The sequence below is a fragment of the Calliopsis andreniformis genome, chromosome 10 (assembly GCF_051401765.1).
Source record: "Calliopsis andreniformis isolate RMS-2024a chromosome 10, iyCalAndr_principal, whole genome shotgun sequence".
Classification (NCBI taxonomy): Eukaryota; Metazoa; Arthropoda; class Insecta; order Hymenoptera; family Andrenidae; genus Calliopsis; species Calliopsis andreniformis.
In genome coordinates this window covers 15,192,769-15,213,999 of record NC_135071.1, presented here as the reverse complement: position 1 = coordinate 15,213,999, position 21,231 = coordinate 15,192,769, and the positions used below count along the sequence as shown (strand labels likewise).

Here is a 21,231-nt window from a genome sequence, read left to right as displayed (position 1 = left end):
AGGGATGTATCGTAAAAGAAAATTCTTTCTTTTATAGACCTTGGCGTACACGTGAAATATGAAACTTACGAATTTAGAGAAATTACTCCATGGCGCTCATCACTGTATTTATTACGGAGTTTACGAGGCGTATACAGGGAGTAAGTTCTGATTAATTATTTAACTCTTTCAAGCGTGGCGGTTAAAAGTGTCCCACCTCTTTAATACCTAAATATGCGTGGTGAGATGTCTTTTATACTACCTTGAAACATGAAAATTACTTAGAGCACCTTAATAAGTTCCTAATAATTAAAATAAATCTACTTTGTTGTTTACTAATGATAGAAGCAGAAGAGTGATTCGGTATAAAACAAGTGAAAAATATGCAATTAAATTTTTTATATTCCCTTCCGTTTCCCAGAAAATTGACTTTGAAGTTTGGCAAAGTGCACGTGCACCGAAGCATAGTTCTGGCGCTGGAGGGTTTCACGAGGCGAGAGGTACGCCTCCAGTTTGCAGTAGATAAAGTCAGTGGTCAGACTGCGAATATTCCGTACTTACGTGCACTCGTTCTCGATCAGAATACAAACTCAATTTTTTGGAGAATGAAACGAGATCATAAGATTCTGTTCCATATTTTCGACATACTTAGGCGACGCTGTAATGTGACACTGTAACTCCAGAATGTGGAATGAAATTTTTAGTATTATGAAAATTGAGTTTACTTACTATGCTTATACCTAGGCATTACCATACAGAATTTCTCTTATTTCGTCGTATTTTCATCCCTGATAGGACAGAAATAAGTTACTGACTTCTAAATTGACCTGAGGGAGGTATTACTGTTCCTTATAAACTCTCGACGGGATATAAATAGAGTTTATAGCGAGTAGTAATATCTGAGGTCAATTTAAAACTTTATAACTCTTTTACTTTCACTCTCAGCCCTGATATATCAGATAACTTCTCGACTTTCAAAACGACTTCAGAAAGACATCTATTCTCTATAAATTAGTTATATCTATACTAAGATCTCAAGAAAATACAACACTCGACTAATTTATCGAAATGGTATTTGTTCATGGATTTCGATGATTTTGAAATATGTTATACAGGAGAATATTTTGAGCAACTGTTTTCTATGCATATAATCGACTAGATTAACTTATTCTACTAATTGTAAGTAAAAGTTTCGAAAACAATGCTTATAATATTGCTTGCTGGGTTTTTATAAAATGTTACTGTATGAGTATAAAACACATGGAAATATTAGATGGGTTTGGAACATCAATATTTTACATTTTCAATAACTGCAATATTTTTAAATAATCCTGTATTGTTGCGTTTAATTGAAAACCTTTCACCAATGGTAATAATTCAACTGAATGACTTAATTATTAGGGGTAGTATGTCTCCACTACCAGCTATTAAATTTCACATATCACATTCACATATCAAAATAGGTAACAATTATTTACTAACTTTTTCTCAAAAACGTTAACCAAACTAAACTTCACGCATACATTTAGGCACTAAACTGCCCAGGAATTGGGTTCTGACTAGCAACTGGGTCCTCGCCAGTACCTCTCCAAGTTCACCCAACACTCATCCCATCCCCAACATTCCAGCTCCTCCACGCTCCTCTCCCCATTCACTCCGACTCATTTTTCCCCGTCAAATCAGCGCTCGCTCGATTTCCCCAGTTATCGTTCGAAATCGCCTCAAAAGCCGAAGGCCTCGCTCGCGAAAGTTCGTCGCGCGGTCTCATCAGCTATTCCGCTCGTTAAGAGAGCGCGTAGCCGCGGAACAACAGCGGCCAGGGGTGTATCGGCGCTCGCTGAAGAAGCAGAACGAGGGAAAGACAAGAAGGGTGGAAGGGGCGGCGCAGGAGAGAGGAAAAGTCAAACGTATCAAACGGTTGTAGCCGGGGGTTCCGCGGAAAATGGGGTGGCCGAGGAGGGGGTGCAGCGAGCGTCTGGCGGCCTAGAAGCAGCTCGGGCGCGCGCCGCCGCGATGGTGGGAGCGGACGCGGGCGGCCATGTGCTCGCGCGTCGACGCTCGATCAGTCGTTGCCGCGCGCTCACGGTGAACGCGTCGGGTCGTTTTACGCTTCGCTCCCATCGCGCTTGTCCCGTGCTTCTCCGTGCCTGACCGACGCAACGCCGATCGCTCGTTTCGCAAACGTCCGCCGAGCATCCACCGAGTCGTTCTAAATATGAAGCCAGTGCGCGCCGAGTGCTCGCGACGCGTGTGATTAGACGCGCACACCGCTGGCACACGGGGGTGAACGCGAGGAACGATCGAGCCTGAGATCGGCTGAGCGCACGTTTCACTGGAAGATGCCAAGGTGATCTCGATAGCTCACCCGAGGCTTGCTGTGAACGAGGCTGAGAAAGCTTAGGGGGCCACGAGGCTTGGCCGTGTCAAGTGACGACCCCGCGACCCCGTGAAATCGTCGACGATCGTGCCGCGATCATGCACCACACGGCGCCTTGGTACCTACCCTGGGGCCTGAAGCTGGTGCCGCTGCCGATTCCGCCTGGACACCCAGCGCCAGGTATACCCAACCCAGGACTGCACTTGCTCGCGCCTCTGCCTGGGATCTACGCCCCTGAACCGCGAAAGGTAGGACACTGTTCGCTTTGTTGTGCTCGTGGCTCGATTATCGACCATGGGACTTCCGTCGGGGATCTGACGAGGGAAGTGTTGGAGTCTCAGAGATTTTTATGAAGTTTGGGAGGATTGTAGAGGGTGATACTCTTGATAGGAGACTGGAAGTAGCGTCGCTGCGAAAACAACGCAGGGGTGCTATTATTGTGGCGTAAGAGGCCCACAGTGCTCTTATGCGCTTTCCCACTTTGTGGCGCCATTTTTTGTGGCAGTACTGTTTTTGAGTCTCCAACAAGAGGATCATTCTGTAGATCTATATGTAGAATCAGTCAGTTATGAAGAAAATGAATGTAGAATTTGTTTCTCGTTTGGAGACTCAAAGACAGATGGACCTATAATTCTGTCAAATTTTATTAAAATCAATGAGAGTCAGTCCTAATATTTCCTTGTGAGACTCTGTTGAATTTTTGTTGATTGTAGTATTTCTTAAGGGGGGAGACAATTTTTTGGGGGGTAGATAAAGGGTTAATTTATTGAGTTACTTGTTCGGAAAAGGGAGGAACCGAAAGAACAGAAAGATATGGAAAATTCAAATTCAGTAGGATTTTTATGCTATTGTTCAATGGCAGTGTCAAAGTAAGGCACTCAGTTGATAGGTAAATCTATTTGAAATGGATTGGTATTTAAATCTTAATCGATGTTTTGCTGCATTTTTAGCGATATTAAATTTGTATGCTAAGCCTGAATAAAAGCGACTGTGAATACAGTTGAGTCTTGGTAAATGGCTGTTTTATGCTAGTAATAAAAATGTTGAATAGAAACATTAGTGCACAGAAGAGTTATTATTAGTCAAAGTACGTAAAGAACAGTATTATAAAAAAAAGTAATTTTACTGTGTTATTAGGTGGTTATGTTAGGGGAGAATTAAAGTAAGATTTTTGAGGAAGAGAATAGAAACATTATTTTCACAATATAGGGGACTGATTATTTGTGGAGTGTATTGGACTACAAGTATTGAAGTACCTTATGCTTTGCCATTTTCTTTAACGTGTGTACAGTCCATTTAAATGAGAGAGGATATCATTAACTACGAATTGCATAACTCTAGATCCTAGAAGATAGATTAACGCATCAATACTTGTTCAAGTGCAAATATAGTATCTGTCTACTGCTGTTCAGAAGTTTAGAGTTTCTTATAATCTGAGAAAAAATAATTTTCTTGAAATTTAAATAAGAAACTTGTATCTCTTATTTTCAGAAAGTCTGTATATTCTACAATTGTTCCATTTAATAATAGTAATAATAATAATAAAAAATCGAGACATTTGAAACGAGTTAATATGTCACTAGCTTTCAATCTGCACTCGAACAATTTTTCTCTCGTTATTTTTATTAACAATGTTTAAATATAATTCACATCATGGTAGAAGAATAAAGGTCTAACTAATAACAGCCTCATATTTTTCTTAAGACTGAAATTGTGCTTTTGAAAGAAAAACAAGCACGAATAGGTTAAAAAAGGAGCCGAGGAACGTACTAGGGTTAATTGGGTTGAGGCCTGTGTTAGGTGTTGAAGAAAATTCTTTTAAGGGAGTATTGAGGCGTATTTGCGTTACGGTTGTACATTTCTATTGAAGGATAGTTCGAGGACGCGAAGTTTTTGCTCGTAGCCAACTGTGTTTACAACGTAGACACTCGTTTTGGTTCTAAAAGGCTCGCGCTAGCATCCCATGGTAACCTTACTTAGGTGAATCGAGTTGTAATCTTGTGTTCGTATCTTTGTTGCGCCATGTAAACAATTAAGTCTATGCTTCCCTTTCACGAACACAAAAGAGGGAGAAAAATGGAAAATGTGGTCGCTGAGAGGACAAGATTATAAACGTCGGAAATTGTTGAAATTTCATTTTCCCACTTGTCCTACTTTTCACTCTTCTGCTTCCCCTACATGATATTGTCCAGTTTGAGTTGATATCCCTTAAGTCTTTAACGTCAAATGACTTCTCTGACAAGGAAATACTTTTGAAAAATTCCAAAATTAAACTTAAATGAATTACTATTAAATTAAATAAAACACAGCTGCGCATTAACTCTCTCATTTATTTCACAAAAATGTTCTAACTTTAGAATAATATAACTTGTTCTCTTTTTAATTAAAATCGAATCCTCGCCTGAAAATGTAGAACAGTCAGTGGAAAAAATTGCTAGAGACGTGCTCGAAATAGTTTGACAAACTAGAAGCGTATTAACACTGGTGTTAATTATCGTTATCGCTTGTAAAAATTTCACGCCTGCCTATGCATCACCTTCGAAGCTATCTTGGCACAATTATGTAATTTTTGATTCGCAACGAATTTGCTCGACCTCGACTATCTCGTGAATATCCTTGTTTGCATTGCGGCTTTTAGTAGTCGCGCTAAGCATTGTACGCAGTGGCTTGGGAATTTCCAAGGATGCGGAAAACAAATAGACTGAAGATTCATATTCGCGTTACATCGACCATTCTTTTTTTCCCCGCAGTCAGCTGTTTCTGTATAATGTAACTGGTCGTGGTCTCACTTAAATGTCAGCTCATTCACTAGAAACTAGTTTCGTTTTTAATATAAATGGATTAGGTTGCAGTCGAAGTAGTAGAATTCGAGTTTAATGATCTTCAATTTGATCAGCAGAATTTTAACCGTGACCCATTCGAAAGCGATCACTTTCCCAAAGTGATCTCCTTCGCTTTTCCTTCGCTGAATCGATACTTGCGTCGATGACTGTTAATGCCGCCGCGAATGGTAACAATTACGCGAGTGCCTTAAAAAGGATACCATATTTCAATATCTTGCGACGGAATATCCGAGCGAGAAGCGTCTGGCTGGAAATCCTGGCCTGATTTACAGTCGATTCCACTCGCCCGCCAGGCCATTATCCATTATCCTGGGCAGGGCTCCTTCCTGTGTCCTTTGACTTTTCCGGATATTTCTTTCGCGCGGATTTATGGTTTCTATGGGTGGCTCGGTAGGAAGCGCTTCCGATACCGCATGAAATATACGCCTCGAACGACACACAAGGTGTGCTGGGACACGTGTCTCGCATGTTCGAGCACTTATCGCTGTGGAACGAGTCTTTGTCTTCGGCCCTGGCGGAAGAACCAGAGATTCACTCCCTCTGCTCTTAGACCTAGAGCTTTTCGTGAAATATCCTGCCGTGTGCCGCGTTGAAGGCTGCTTGTTGCATGGAAAATAAATTCAAGGGATGGTTGCTTCGTAATTTGTATCTGTGGAATACTATTTGTTTGTGGAGTAAATATTCAAAGATATTGAAAGTGTGAAGCACTTTCGTTGAGTTCCTTGGAGATTCGGAAGTACAAGCAATGAACGAGGTCTCTCGAGAAGGTATCGTCTTTCATTTTTGCGTGTCTCTCTTCACGCTCAAGCTATGAATTTCGTGACATCGTTGAAATATTATTAGGCAAGTTTATAAATAGCGAGGAAGTGCAGGGGATAGGAGTATCGCGACTTCGATTTCCTGAAGTCTAGTTCTACACTGTACCGCATTAATATTCTTAACAACCATAGCCATTTTAATGACTAACTCGTGGGTACCACTCATACGTCGAAAGGGGTTGAGTCTCTGTTCACGCTGAAGCTACAAATTTCGCGACATCGTTGAAATATTATTAGGCAAGTTTATAAATAACACGGAAATGTAGGGGATAGGAGTATCGCGACTTCGATTTCCTGAAGTCTAGTGCTCCACTGTACGACATTAATATTCTTAATAACCATAGCCATTTTAATGACTAACTCGCGGGTAACATTCATACTCCTTCGAAAAGGGGTGAAAATAGAATGGTTTGCGCGAGCACAGTTCCTTAATTTGCACGAGCACAGTTCCTTAATTGACTGCCTTTTTATGTTAACTAACATAGCGTTACACAGTCTTACACTTTGTTACACAGTGTTTCACAATGTTACACACGTTAGTTTGTCACTAATTACCAAGCAAGAACAAAAGTTCCGCCAGTTTGTTCTTCAGTTTCCCACCTAAAAGAAAACTCACCTTTCTGTGGCTCCATGAATTCCACATTATTACATAAAAGTCCAGCGCGTGCAGAAACACAGAGGGTTGAGAGGAAGAGAGAGCTGGTCTAATTCCAGCTGGATATTTCAGTTCGCAAAACGGAACAGCTCGAACAGGGACACGTGCACCCTTCAGCTTTGACAAGTAATAAGGGAAACGCTGAAAATGGGCAGCTTCTTTCATGAGAATTAAGCAGTTAACTCTTAATTGCTCTAGTTGTGGGATATTTTTGAAAATTTTATTATCAATACACTTAATGAGTAAAAATTGAGGCGTTGCATGTAGCAAAGAATAACTTAACAATTTCAAAAATACTTTCAAAATACTTTTATTCGCTCTTATAGAACACAAATAATAAGCGATTTTCTTGGAACTCAGCTATATTAAATTCGTCTTTACTACCCTCAACGCCTCAATTGATAGCACTAGTTGCAGAGTAGCACACGAAACAATGTGACTTAACTGAAGATTACTAGGACACTAAAAAAGCTATCTTTCAGTAGATAAGAAACCTACCAACATAACTACATTTTTAATGCCTGGAATTTCCCAGAACCCCATGAGAGCAATTAAGGGTTAAGCTAAATATTTACTACACTCGATAGTCGCATCCTGACGATGAAAGTAATCTAACAAAATGAGAGGAAGGGGTGTGTAGAGGTTCCATCGATGCGTTAAAACGCATTCGCGATGGGGAAAGCGTCCTTTGGGTCCCATGGCGGGCTAAGAGCGCGTTAAATTCGATTCTGTTATCCTTCCTCGTTTCTGTGGTCGAGGTCTAAATGCTCGCTGCACGAAGAGTGCATCGAAAATAACCTGCAGAGCGCTTGTCCTCGTGTATCGGGAATCGCATCGTGACATCTAATTCCATGAGTGGGATTGCTATTAGTACGGGCACTAATACTGCTTCTGCAACATGCAAATGATTCTTTGGTGGACAGGCTTGGGAAGATAATAGATGACGAGGTATTTCGTATTAACATTCAATGGCGTATGCCTAAGCTGGAGCATCTATATTTAATCCTTAATTAACACGACGGTGTTATAGGATTTAGACTAACTTAACTTTCGATCTTTGGTATGAAACATATTCGTGAACACATTAGGGAAATCGCAAATTTGAGAAAGTTGAGAGTGAATTTTTTACTGTCTACTGTTGCTGAGGATTTTTGATCAGCTAGTAAATATATAAAATAATATATCTTAGAGACTTAGAATAAATAGAATACCTGGTAAATTGATATACTTGTCATTAGTCTTATCATTAGTAGAAGACTTAGGTTCCTCTGGCTCTGAGGTACAGAAATGACGGAAGTATTTAGGGGTCCTGTTTCTCGCGAACTCACCCCTTATAGAAACGAGAGCTGTTAGCAATTCTCGATGTAGCATAGCATTTCTAAAAATCCCTCATCAATCGGAAGATGGGTTCGTTCACCCAGGCTCGTTAAAAGCGTACGATCTAAAAAGCTGGAAGGAAAGTCCGGGACACTTAGTGCGAAATTCGAATCGAGCAAATAGCTCGAACCGCCTCGTAAACGTTCCCTGCTGCATACCTATAATTTGACGAGCACTTTGCCATCGCTTTGCCATCGTTCAGCCGCCTTTCAGTCGGCTTTACTTCTCCGTGCGGACCGTGCATTACCGTAATTCGTGAAACATGAAATTTACGGGGGGAAAGGGAGGAAAGGATGGGGAAAAAGCGGCGTGAAAATCGTATCGATCGCGCGTGCGCCACGAGGAAACCCTTCCTGGTTCTTTCGACGTTTTTCAGCCTGGAGGATCGGTACGAGATGGGACCATTGCTATTTACGAGTCGCTGTAAGAGATCGCCGATTCTGGCCCGGATGGGGAGAGGGTGAAACGCTCAGGAAGGGTAGAGAAATCCGTGAAGATCGGGAAATTGGAAAATTCGAAGATCTTCCGTTTCTTCTTTGTGAGGGAGAATGCTGAGGAAGTACCGAGACGTGAGGCGCTGAAGTCTGTGGCTTTGAAATGCTAGTCTGTTGGTGAATTTTTGAGTAGATTTTCTTAAGCTCTGGTGAGCTATTAATGTGTTCGAACTGCTTTGGGTTCTTGACGAAGTACAATGTGATAGTTAATTTATAGTGGGTTAGGAGAAGTTTGATATTCCTTGGCTGAGGTTTTCTTCAGGTCCCGTGAGGTGTAAAACAAGACAGTTTTGACAGTGTGTCACTCTCTTCTTCACATTGTAACCCAGAGGCATAATCCAAATTTCAGAATAATATCTCCTGTTCCTCGTAAACTCTATTTACACCAAATCACAAGTCAACAGCAACTGAACAGTGTATACTTACATTATACAATACACAAATTTACCACGTATTACTTCTCAACTCATTACCATAACACATTACCACCCCTAACGCAGCTCTCTCTCATCTCCAAAATATATCCTCATTTCCCCAGCAGTTTTCACCGCCAGAATATTTACCCTTCCAATCGAGTGACGTTCTCGTTCTCATTACGCCTCGAAATAACACAGCAACTCGTTAGTCTAAACGCGAACGAAATAATCTAAACGTGTCTTTCGCCAGGTAAACATCTCTAGCTTCTCTCAGCTCTTCCCGAGTTCGCTCCAGTTTCGAGTAATCTTAAAACGTTAACAGGTCGCTCGATCCTTCTCGCGATCGACACGCAGCTTTATCGATCCTCCCCTCTCAGTGGATCTTGAACAGGGTTGCCACGCGAATTCCCTCCTTGGATATAGTGAGAGAAGCTGGAAGGTGAGAGAAGAAATAACAAGTGTCCTATTGGTATAGTCTGGGCCCTAGATCTGAGACCTTAGCAACACAATACAATACAGCTCAAGTAAGGAAAAAAAGTATCCACTAAAAATATTTTACTGCGAAAAAATATCCAAAAATGCAAAAATCTCAATTTCATATTTTTCTGTAATTATTATTCTATAACCTTTGTCTATGGTTGAGGAGAATAGGATATCACTTATTGTTTGTCTTATCTACCAATTTGCCCTAATATATCCAAGGAGGGAATTCATGTGGCAACTCTGATCTTGGACGAAGTTTGCACCCGCGATGAACATCGACCGTGTTGTTACACGCTGGTTATGCGTGTGTGTATCTCGCGTGGCGTGGGCGGGCGCACGAGACGAGTATATGCATAGGGAAAATCGGGGAAAACATATAGACGGTTTACGAGCAAACAGGTGTGCCGAGGCTCCTCAGCGATTCGTATTTTTCTCGAACCGAGCTCTCTGCGGTCTGCATCTTAATTTTCCTCCGCCTCGCATTGACTTCTCGGTGCACGCGGCTGGGGCATTTGTGAGAGATTTTGGGAACTGGAAAGTTGAATTTTTTCTGGTTTTTCTTTTGTAATAAATTAGATTTATTTTTGTACGTTGAGGTTTGGTGAAGTGATAAATTGTGTATTTCTTTTCTATAAAGATTACTAATGATATTGATGTAGGAAATGAGGTTTTGCGAATATTTCATTTACAGCTTTCTTGTTTAGTTTTTTTAATGACAAAGCATTTTCGTCTGATGATAAACTTTACTATCAGATATTATTGGAAAATTCACTTTTTGTGCTCTAGACAGAACGTGTATATTTTACGATTGAGACCTTGGAATGGTAGGTAAATAATGTAAATTCCAAAGGTGAGAATTTAATTATATCCAAGTAATTAGTAATCTTGACATCGCTGGAGATTGAATTTAATTATTCTAATCCTCATAAGATGTATCACTGTATCCAACATGATATTTATATCGTCTGCACTCAAACATAATTCTACTTTTAACAATACTAAAACGATATAAGTTGTAAGCTGACATTTAAAGCAGTAACATTACCTACCCAGCTAAGCTCGCTATCAAAAAAGCCATCGTACAAAAAATACCACGCCACTGACATTCAAGGTTTCACATGCGCCAACAGAATACAATTAGACCGCATTCAGAGCCTCAATATTGAACGTTCGTTAAATCAAGATTCGATTGAAATTTCATTTAAATGGAATTCCACTGTACCCCTGTCGAGACAGTGTCCTCATGGAAAGTGAAGTAGTACGTAGCCGCGAAACGTTCAATTATAGCATCGAGGGACGGTTGTTTTTCGCACGGGGGGTAGAGACGGATAAGAAAATGCGCGTTGTCGCTTGTAGACACTTAATTTCCCGTGACGCGCTGTAAATTTCAGTCAATTAAATAAGTCCTGCCTGGCATTCGAGAAGCGCCTATCAGAAATTCACCGAGAAGAGAAGCCTCACCGTAAAATGTCAACGGTTCCGCGTTTGTCTTTGGCTGGCGCGTAAATTACGTTACTTGCTACATGCGACACAAAAACGTTGTCTCTGCGAGTATATATTTAAGTGGCAAACGATCCATTCGAGTTCGTTGATTTGCGATTTGTTCTTCGTTGCGAAATAGGCTACTGAATATAATCTTCCTCCAATTAAATCTCACAATTGCGCACTTTTTCCTTGAACTTTGCGCGTCGTAAAATAACGAAAACTTCGCTAAAGACTAAAGACTTCACTGAAGTTAACCCAGACTCCTTTCTCCCCGCGGAAAATACATGCTTAAAAATTCTTACGCTTATTACGAAGATCCTGGTAATTAAAAATACACAAGCTAAAGTTTCTACCACAGAAAGGAAAATCCAGTAACAGCTTATAATTCTACATTTTTCGTAAAAAGTCCAAGGGATAATCCCAGGAAAAAAGTCGACACAGAAAAATGATATTTTTCCTAGTCGCTCAACGAAGATTAGAATATCAATGGTACACAGTACCATTTTGTTCCTCGCTGTGTACGCGTTACACGAAATAGCCCAGCGAGTGATAACGCTACCACGTGCATCCAGGAAGGTGTTAACGGTTTATCGACCGTCGAATTGGCCGTTGTGTTTTGGCCATCCCCGCCTAGCTCCCCCTTTTTTCCTCTGCAGCGGTGTGCCATCGAGAGTCACTTTGCGCCGCTTGATCAGAGACGTTTGATCCTCGACGCGTGACCACCCTGTCCCCACGTGCAAACTCTCTCTCACACTCACTCTCTTCTCTCACTCTCTCTCTCATCCCCTTTGAGATGGTCTGTGGCTGTGGTTATTCCAAGAGCTTAATTATCTTCACCATGGCTCGATCGCACGACGGTCGCCGCCGTTTTGCGGCGCAGCTTTCGAAGCGGGGTGAGCACAGGAAGCGAGATAGAGGGAGAAGGACTTATGTAATCCATAGACCTCCACGTCGCTGACAGATGACAGAACTGTCTTCTTAGCTGGCAGAAGTGCCCGAGGTTACATCTATGTATATATTTATATACCGAAAGCGCATGACGGCCTCCTTCGAGACTGGCTGCTCCAAGCGAGAGGCTGGATATTGGCGGGGTAATCGATTCAATAATCCATGAATCAGAGAAATTACGGATCAGTGTTTAAATTTTAGTATTTAGAATAGAATGTCTGGAAATAGCTTACGGTGATTGTAATAAAGCGAGAGGGTGAACCTGCAGATTAATCACATCACCACCGATTTCGATGACCTTTGGATATATTAAGGTCATCGTTCTGAAGAGATTTTTCGTATGTATGTAGTGGGTGGTCGGTCTTAGTTTCAGAGCAATTGGTAAGAAACTGTTGCTACTATACATTGAATTCTTGTGGCGTCACTATGCGACGCGACGGTCGCTTTGCTGCTGTTTCTACAAATATAGCACTAGCCTGACAGCCAATATTATATGGGGTGGACTAGTTAGTTTTAACTGTTGAACTCCAGCACTATTTTCGAAACCTTTATTTAGTGGAATTAGTTGACTTAGTGGACAAAAAAAAATCCTAAAAAATCCTCCAAGCGATACAATATCTTATAATGAGCCAGTGGGTCTAAGTTGACCCAGTAGACAAAGATAACTTAAACCTGACTATATTGCATTCTATGTTTCGAGGGTAGTTCAGAGTGTGTTACCTTTTTCCACTGGGTCAACTTAGATTCACTAGGTCCTTATAAGATATGGGATCGCCTGGGAGATCTTTTTTGGACTTGTCCACTGGGTCAACTTAATTGACCCAGTCACGTATTATGAAACACCTTGTATGTTACAGTTCGCGATTTCATACGGATAAGAAATTGTGCTCTTCACAGGACTGCAGTCTCGAACAACTGCGAAATCGATTGTTCTCGTTTCACTTAAGTAGTTTCGTTTTAGAGTAATTGTTATTTGATGGGCATTAAATGAGTCGGAACGCGATATTTTTTGGGTCGATAGAAGAATAACTGTATGCTCCTCTGACAGATCGGTGTCGAGCTTACTCCAAGCGACAGTTTACAGTCGTTAAGCAAGCACATTCGAGCACCATTAACCTGCAGTCGTTCATATGATATCTACTAATATGCATGAAAACCTGTTTATTCAGTACTTGCTATTCAGTATGCTATCGACTAATTGATGACAATATACTACTACCTCGTGGCACTTTGTCGTCGGGGGAATACATTACTCGAGGCGCGGGACGTTATTTAAAGTAACCTCCCATTCGTCGCATAAAATAACAATCTTCTGAATGACTTATTCGAGAACAATAGGTCGTTATCTATTATTCGAGTTACTTTTAATTACTCTCCGTGACAATGTCAATTGCGAAGAATCAGCTGAATAGAATAACAGAGAGGGTCTCTTGCAGTTCGAATCCAAATGTTTCTAATAGAATATATCGATAATTTGCTCCGCTATCTGTTATTCCGATTGTCGTTAATTAATTTCGGTAACGAGATTTCCCGATTATGGTAAAGAAGGGATCGTTGCAATGAGGGTCCAACAAGTACCTTTAACAAGAGATATCGATAGAACTTGCAGATAGCAACTCAGAAAGTGGATTAGCGAATTTGGAATATTCGTCTCTCGAACGTAGCACTGTCGAGAGATACGTGCTTGAACGTATTTCAGTCTCAAAGCGTGCTCCACGGACAATCCACAATGGCGAACGAACTTAGCCCGACTTGGTCGTTTAGGTGAAAGGGGAGAAGGCCATTGGTGTCCTCGTGCGACTCTGCTGCATTCCATGAACTTCGATTACCGTGAGCCACAGACATTGCGATAGGATGTTATCCACGCCTCTTTGACCCCTTCTCTCTTCAGTCTCGTCTAATGTTCATTTCTTTCAAGCATCGATATTTTCACATTCTTTTTCATCATTTTCTTCCTAACAAGTGTTCTTCAAATTACTCAAAAAGAGCACTGTTTTCCTCAAATAATTTCTTGTATAATAAATAATACATACAGTAAAACAACTGTCTTCAAGCTTTGCTTGGAAAACATGCTCTTTTCGAGCAATCTGAAGAACATTTGTTACGAAGAAAATTATGAAAAGGAAGTTAAAGTATGGAGACTTGAAAAATGAATATAGCATTGAGAGCAGCAACAGACTAACCCTACTACTCAGAAAAATAAAAAAATCAGGGTGTCCAAGCTGATACAGGCCACTTAAATGTTTCCTCCGTTTTTAATAACACGAAAATCGTTCATGGCATAATTTGAATGATTTCGAAGAAGGAATACGTGAAAGAACAATCTTTCGTGTAGGTCATTTTTTATAGTTTTTCAAAATTTCGCGTTATTAAAAACAGGAGCTATCTAGGCAGCCTGCTTGCTTGGTCACTTTGTATATCAGAGTCCAAGCAGAGCCTCCTCCCAAAGAATCCATCAAGAAGCAAGTCACTCCGAGACCCCGAAGTTCCCTCGCCCTAATTAAAATCTGAATCCGCGCTCAAAGCTCGGTCAAAGCCCGCCGCTAGGAGTATCTTGCTTAAACTGAAATTAATAGTGGTCAGGATCGCGCGTCAGTGTACTCGGCGGTCCCAGGAATAGCAGACAGTCTCGGGATGGTGTCCGAAAGAAAACCTCATACTGCTCTAACTTAGAGGCCGAGTCTATTTCTCGTTTCAGCAGCCTCTCCTACCATTTCCCGTCGTCGCTGTCTCATTGCGTCTCTCCTGCCCCTTCGTTAGCCCGTTTCTCTGCCCTTTCGACCGACGTTATGCTCGCCGTGCTCATCGATACGATTCGACTGGGTAAAGTTAGTTCCCTCGTCCAGAGTTCTCTCCCAGTTTGACTATGTGCTCCCATGTCAGCTCGTGCATACAGACGCGACCCTACGTGCGCCACGAACCGCTCACGACCTGCGAAAATCGAGAAAGTACTGTGCTCCGCTTAAGAGATGGTCCCTGAAAGGTATGCAGGTCTAATTGGTCAGAGTGGAAGAGGACACGCCCAGTCTGACGTATACTTTGGATTCTCGCATACAATTCGCTGTGGCAGCCACGCACACAATGTAGATCGAGAGATCCCTCTTGCCCTTGTACCGTCTCGGGGATCATCTCTTGAGCGGAGCACAGTACCATTAGTTTCTGAGTAGAAGTCCCTTGAAAAGCATTGCCTCTAATGCATTCCAGGGGACTTCTCATGACACGCGAATAGTATAAAGGGGAAACGAGCGTCGTTATGAATCGGGGATAGAACTGTGCGCAGCGGATGGAAACTCGTGTGTGCGCTTAGCTGCCTCTGTACTCAATGCTCGTCGATCGAAGTCGATGTGCTTTTAGGTAATGAAATTAATAAGGTTCCCGAGCGTTGGCAGATGGCGCGCTCCCGCTGGCGGGAATTTGATCGCCTGCCAAACGGAGATTGGATGGACCTGCTGCGTTCTCTACTTGCTTTGCCTTTCTTTCAGACCTTTCCTGACGACTCAATGTTGCGTGGTTATGTAAGGGATTGACAAGTGCTAGAACTAAAATTTAGAGACAGAAGCATCTTTTCTTTAAATTTTACAAAAACTCGATGCACACTTCCTAAAGCTCCCTCGCCAGTGGAATCCACAAAGTTAAAACATGAGTTCAAATGCTCTACACACCCCAAAATCAATCATAATTGTGTCCCACCCTATGGAGCCTTGGAAAAAGTACGATGGTCAAATTGATACACACTATCACATCGCCAGTGAAATATACTGCATCTTTCCCCTTTTCCATTTTTTTGTAATGTTTACCAATTACGAAAAAAACGCTGGTACAACTTCTCGCGAACACCCTGTGCACTGTACTAATGTGTGCCATTTGTATATATTTCCCTGCGTAGCCAATCAGGCCCACTGGCAACTTCTGAGCTCCCAACAGTAGCGTTACATAACGAGGCTCCCTCAGACGCCAGGAACCTCAGTGTAGCCAAAGTTGCCTTCGCAAAAAGGGGAATCCCGTCTAGCAATCAGAACTCGTTAGAGCCGCGACGTAACAGCTTCCGAGCGAAGACACTCCGTTTCCTCGATCGCGGGTCGTCTCGTCTCGGTTTTTGGCACGCGTCAGGCCTGGCCCTTCGCGGCAGGGATTTCTCCATTGGGTTCGCTCAGTACGCGCGGAACACGTGCCAGGAAGCGAGTTCGCGAACTGCGGGGGAGGGTCTCGAAAAAGCGTATTCCCGACGGGGAGCTCAGTCGTTGTCTGCTAGAGAGGAGCGACGTTTGAGTGACACCGTTCCGCAACTATAAGGCGGCCATGTTGCAGCAGGCTCGCCACGTTGCACCAGCCAATATAGGCCGCCCCCGCGTGTATCCAATATAAATGGAATTTCATTTGGTTAATGCGGATGCGCCGCGTTGCCAGAACCCGTCCGATTTGTTAGAGGACCCCCACCAGCCTGCAACAGCCACGACTCTCTGCACTTTGGAGAGTGAACCGATGCCACCGGAAGATCCACTGGCGAGGCGATAGACACGGAAGGTTCGCTGAGCTTACCAACCCCTCCACCTAGGACTTGCACCCTGCCGAACACCATTACGTAATTAGGTTCGGAGGAGGTCGCGATTTCCTTCGTAGAGGCTCTGTTGAGTCCAGAGAATGGTCACGTTTGGATTCGTTGTGATTCGTGAAGTTGGATTCGATGAAAAGAGATGGATAAATGATATGCTCTTGCAGGAGCCTTTGACAGGTTGTGAGAGTCGGCTGAATGTGTTAGGATCTTTTTTTTTTGAGATATTTGGCTAATATTGTAGAGGATATTAATGATGGAAGTTGATTATGTGCCAGGTTTTCATTTTTTTTTTCTTTTTTTTTTTTGTAACTGCGAGGAGGAAATGGATCGAGGCGAGGTAATTGACCTGGTACTGGATCTGTATCCAGTAGTCAAACACTTGAGTAAATAAGATAGGGTTACTTGAACTTTCTTAAATTGATCACACAATAAATTTAGATATCTTTAGAATATTGGGTCAACTACACCTTATTTCGTCATAGAACAGTATCTGTTCCACTGGAGCACCCCTGCAACCCTTCAAAATATTGAAGTATATCTGGTTCACATTCTATACATATTTGAAGAAGTCGCGAAAAATTGTTGAAAGTAAGCCCTGAGAAATTTTACATATTTAATAATCTCAAATATCCTCGAAACGTCGCAGAGCAGTCACTAATCCCATCTAATCGTATAAAACCCACTTGGCTGTCATTGACAAGGAATTGAAACACCGTGCCCTCGAACGTCAGCTGTAACTCGAAACCCCATTAGACGACCTGTGCAAAAAGGACCACTACACAGCGTTATTACTTATCGAATGCCTTTTCGTGTCAAACGTCAACGGGAAGGCAGTTAAGAGCCCAAGAAAATGGCGGCGGGGTAATGCTTCTGAGGCGATAGGCGAAACTGTGCCACACGTACCAGCCATGTTTATCATTGTTCCATAAGGCTAATGTCCACTCTCGAGCGTGAAGGTTTCGCGTTTGGGTCAGGGGACCGCGATGGGGCAAGAGACTTCGATGCTGAGGAAGAAAAGAAACGGGACATTAGCGTGACCCACGTCAGTAACGTGCCCCACAGCGAGGCCTAGTGACAAATGGTATCTGCAATCGCGACTCAGCGTGCTTACACGGCAACAGTCGACACGATTTCCAGGCGAAATAAAACTTATTAACCCAGAATATTATGCGACCGAGCGTGTTTTCGTCGGCTCTGGGTCTATAAAAAGAAAAGGCCCTCGTTGTTTCCTACCTCACGAAAGGAAGGCTCTAAGATACAGAAGTTTTCCTTCAAATAAAGTCCTGCACACGTTCCACTAGAAGTCCCTTGGAAAGCATTGTCCCTAGTGCATCATAGAGTACTTCTCATGAAACACCATACAGCAGAAGTATCAAAGCAAACGTGTGACCTGCGTCAACTGCGTCAGTAGAATACAAAAAACTGAGTAAACTCCATCGTCAAAAAGTCCATCACTCACAGCTTCGACTTCACTCCCACTTTTCACAATAGTTATCCTCTGAATAAAAAACCTTGAAGCGAGCTAACGAAGTTCGAACAAATCTGCCAGAGTTTCCTTGTTAGAGGCATTTCCTAAAAAGAATTGGCGAAACAAGAGCACCGTGTCGGCGAACAGTAAATCGTGTGCAGGGCAGAAGGCGGTTCGAGAATAAAGGCAGCGCGGAAAGTGCAATTAAAGCGATCGCGGGGCTCGTTAGAGCGCTTTCCACGTAGAGGCGATCAGACAATCACGGTCCATTTGCGAAGCGCGTCGCGAACTCTAGCATGTAACCGGCGTGCCGCAGATTTACGCAACAAATATTTTGGCACTGGCCAACAGTCCACGCCTCGCGCGTTTCGCAATCGCGAATTCGCCATTATGGCCCGCGCTCAGACTTTCTGGCCAATCGCGTCGCCCGGAAGGCAGATCGCGAATAATTAGTTGCGGGTCAAGGCACCGCGGACCGAAAAGATGTGGCACGCGAAAATAGAATTGTCCTCGCCTCGCAAAATCGTATCGATTCGGCGAACCAGTTCGCAGAAAATTCTTTTCGCTTCTTGGAACTTCCTTTGGAACTTCTCTTGGCGTTTGCTACAGTTATGGTTGGAATTTTTTGCTAGTTTTTTAGGATGTGCTCCTTTGATTTACTGTGATCGCGATGAACTTTGCCAAGAGTGTGTCGACTCGCTCGTGGGAATGGTTTTAGATGTATTTAAACTCTTGGGAAATTTATTAAAAATGTTGAATGGAAGAAAAGGGGAGTGAATTAATATTTGAAAAAGTTGATGTAATGAATTTCATAAAATGGAAGTATAAAGTTGGTAATGTAAAATTACTGTGTATTTAGGAGGATAGAGTGCACATGAAGGTGCTAATTAGATTAGGTTTCTTGGAGACAGAAATTTCTACTAGTGACTTCTTTTTTTAGAGTATAGTAATAAATATTATATTTTAATATAATTGTAATTTAAATACTGAACCTCTTCAACTTGAAATTTTATTATTCCTTAGTACCTCCTTTTGAGTGAACCATAAAACACTGACGTAACTCGAGTGACAGTCTCACTCTACAGAAATGATAAAAACGAAGTGTATCTAAAGCGTAAAATGTATCATAAAAAGTGTATCATAAATAAAAAAATGTTCATATACGCGGGCCTCGGTTCTACGTGACTTTTTATTCGAGTTGCAGTCGTTTCTGTCTGTCACTCGTTGCCTCGCTTCTTTTCACTGAAGACGCTCTGCATCTCGAGATTGAAACGACCAGCAAGGGAATCAAGAAAAATTTATGAAGCCTTGATTGCATCTATTTGAGTAGAAAATTGTTTGAATACTTATATATAACGGAAGTCAGCGAAACGTAGCAGTGTGGCAGGGTGTAGGTGGAAGGAACAGTTTGTTTATTACGAGTAAATTTGTCATATAAAGTGGGCGCACTCAGCGTCAGTCGAGCAAGCTCCAAAGATGGATTTATATTCTATGAGTCAGCAAAGGAACTGCGATACCGATTCGCGCTGTTCCACTGGTAATAAAATCGTCGCCTTCAATGTCGTTCGATTCCTATCGATTGCCAATGGTTTCTCGAACAAGTGCAATAGGTTCTGAAATACAGCTGCTCGATAATAGTTATCACCTTTATCTTGGACGAACGATTTCAAACTTTCAAATGTTCAAGTGCTCCAAAAATTCAAATATTCAAAATATTCAGATGTTCAAACTTTCAAATGTTCAAGTGCTCCAAAAATCCAAATATTCAAAATATTCAGATGTTCAAACTATTCAAATGTTTAAGCTAGCCAAGTGTTCAAGTTACTTAAATGTTCAAATTTTCAATATTTTCAAATGTTCAAATATTTATACTCGTTATTCTTGCGTAATCTTATTGATAACGTACAATTTTCCCATTTCCAACACAAATGGACTGTTTGAAAATCTCTTAAGCGATATATTGCTGTCTGATATATCTGCAAAAAGCTAAAACGAGTACACAAAAATTGCACTCATCTGTAATTACGATAAGCGCTGATAACGCCACGATAACACACAGACACTATTGCCTGCCGCTTATAACTCAATAATAACGTAAACTTAACCAGTATGAAACTAACACTCCTTCTCACCAGAAAACTAATTTATTAAAAACCAGAAACTCTTTTAATACCTACATCATTCACTGTACTCGAACTCCAGAATTCTCTAAAACACTGCCAAAAACAAAAGAGAAATAAAGAAATTTATAGAAATTTATAGAGAAATAAATTTCTTTATTTCTCTATTTACATCCTTCACCATTCGAACTGCCCAAATACCTACAGTCAAAGCCCCTCTGTACAGCCCTCGAAATATCCCCAGAAACGTTCCATCAGTCGAGACCAGATTGTAACAACTCGTCGCAAGGGAGATAACGAATTTTTGCCACGAGGTCCAGTGGCAAATCTCAGCAGGGCTTTCGCGCGGCAGCATCGAATCGAGGATGGGCAAAGTTTTCCACGAGCCGCGTCGCGTTCCAATGGATGAACTTTCGCCCGACTAACAGGCTTCCCCCGTGGCGCTTCCGCCCCGTAAATACGCCTAAATCCGCGCGGCAGGCATTGGCTTTTCGTCGGACTTTACCTTTCCACGGGCCACGTCCCAGCCGAGTTCTCGCACGGATCGTATTATCTCCTTGAAACTCTCCGCCGGGACAGGCGAAAATCAACGAGGGAAAAAACTGTGATCTGCGAAACCGAGGCTGGGATTAAGAGGGTATTGCTGTCTGGATTGTCATTCTCAGCCTAACCCAGACCTTTGTGATTTTTTTGATAATAGAGGGTAGGTTATTTAGAGCTGGGATTTTGTAGATATATTTATTCGTCTTATACAAATATACTGTATTTCTTTTATCTAGAAATATTACAAATTGTGGGTGTTAGAATTTTTTATTTAGGGGCTTTTTTGAAAAAGGTGCCTGGCTTCTATGATGACCTGGAGAATTGTTTGATTTCTCTAGACTGTATTTAAAATACCACCTAAAAATAGTAATTCTTTTTTCTCAAATCAATTTTCAAAACTTTATCATTATACCTCGAATTTTCAGCTTCGCTGAGATTGGATTCTCCATACGTTTTAAACGCTTCATTCGTCGCTTTGGTTCTCCAGTCCCAACACTTGTTCGTGTCGCTGACACATTTTTGTAAAAATATGATCTCGGTTCGGTACTAGAGAGTACACGGATCGATATGTTAACCAGTCGAGCAGGCCGTAGAATTAAAAGGAAAGGAAAAATCTGTGAACGCGTACACGTGGAAAAATCATTAGTTGGAATGGCACGATTGACTGCGC

General features: G+C 41.9%; 1 protein-coding gene across 4 annotated transcripts in view; it reads left to right on the top strand.

Annotated features, from left to right (window-relative positions):
* LOC143184316 (pseudouridylate synthase RPUSD2) overlaps positions 1–21,231 on the top strand; it is a 163,235-nt gene that overhangs the window by 34,388 nt on the left and 107,616 nt on the right. Inside the window, exon 1 of one of the 4 annotated variants that reach the window (XM_076386430.1) lies at positions 2,059–2,604. The exons of the other annotated variants lie outside the window; for them this stretch is intronic. Coding sequence (XP_076242545.1) covers positions 2,455–2,604 — 150 coding nt within the window. The 5' untranslated portion in view covers positions 2,059–2,454. Of the gene's footprint in view, positions 1–2,058; positions 2,605–21,231 lie in introns of those variants that run through there. 4 annotated transcript variants of the gene reach the window in all.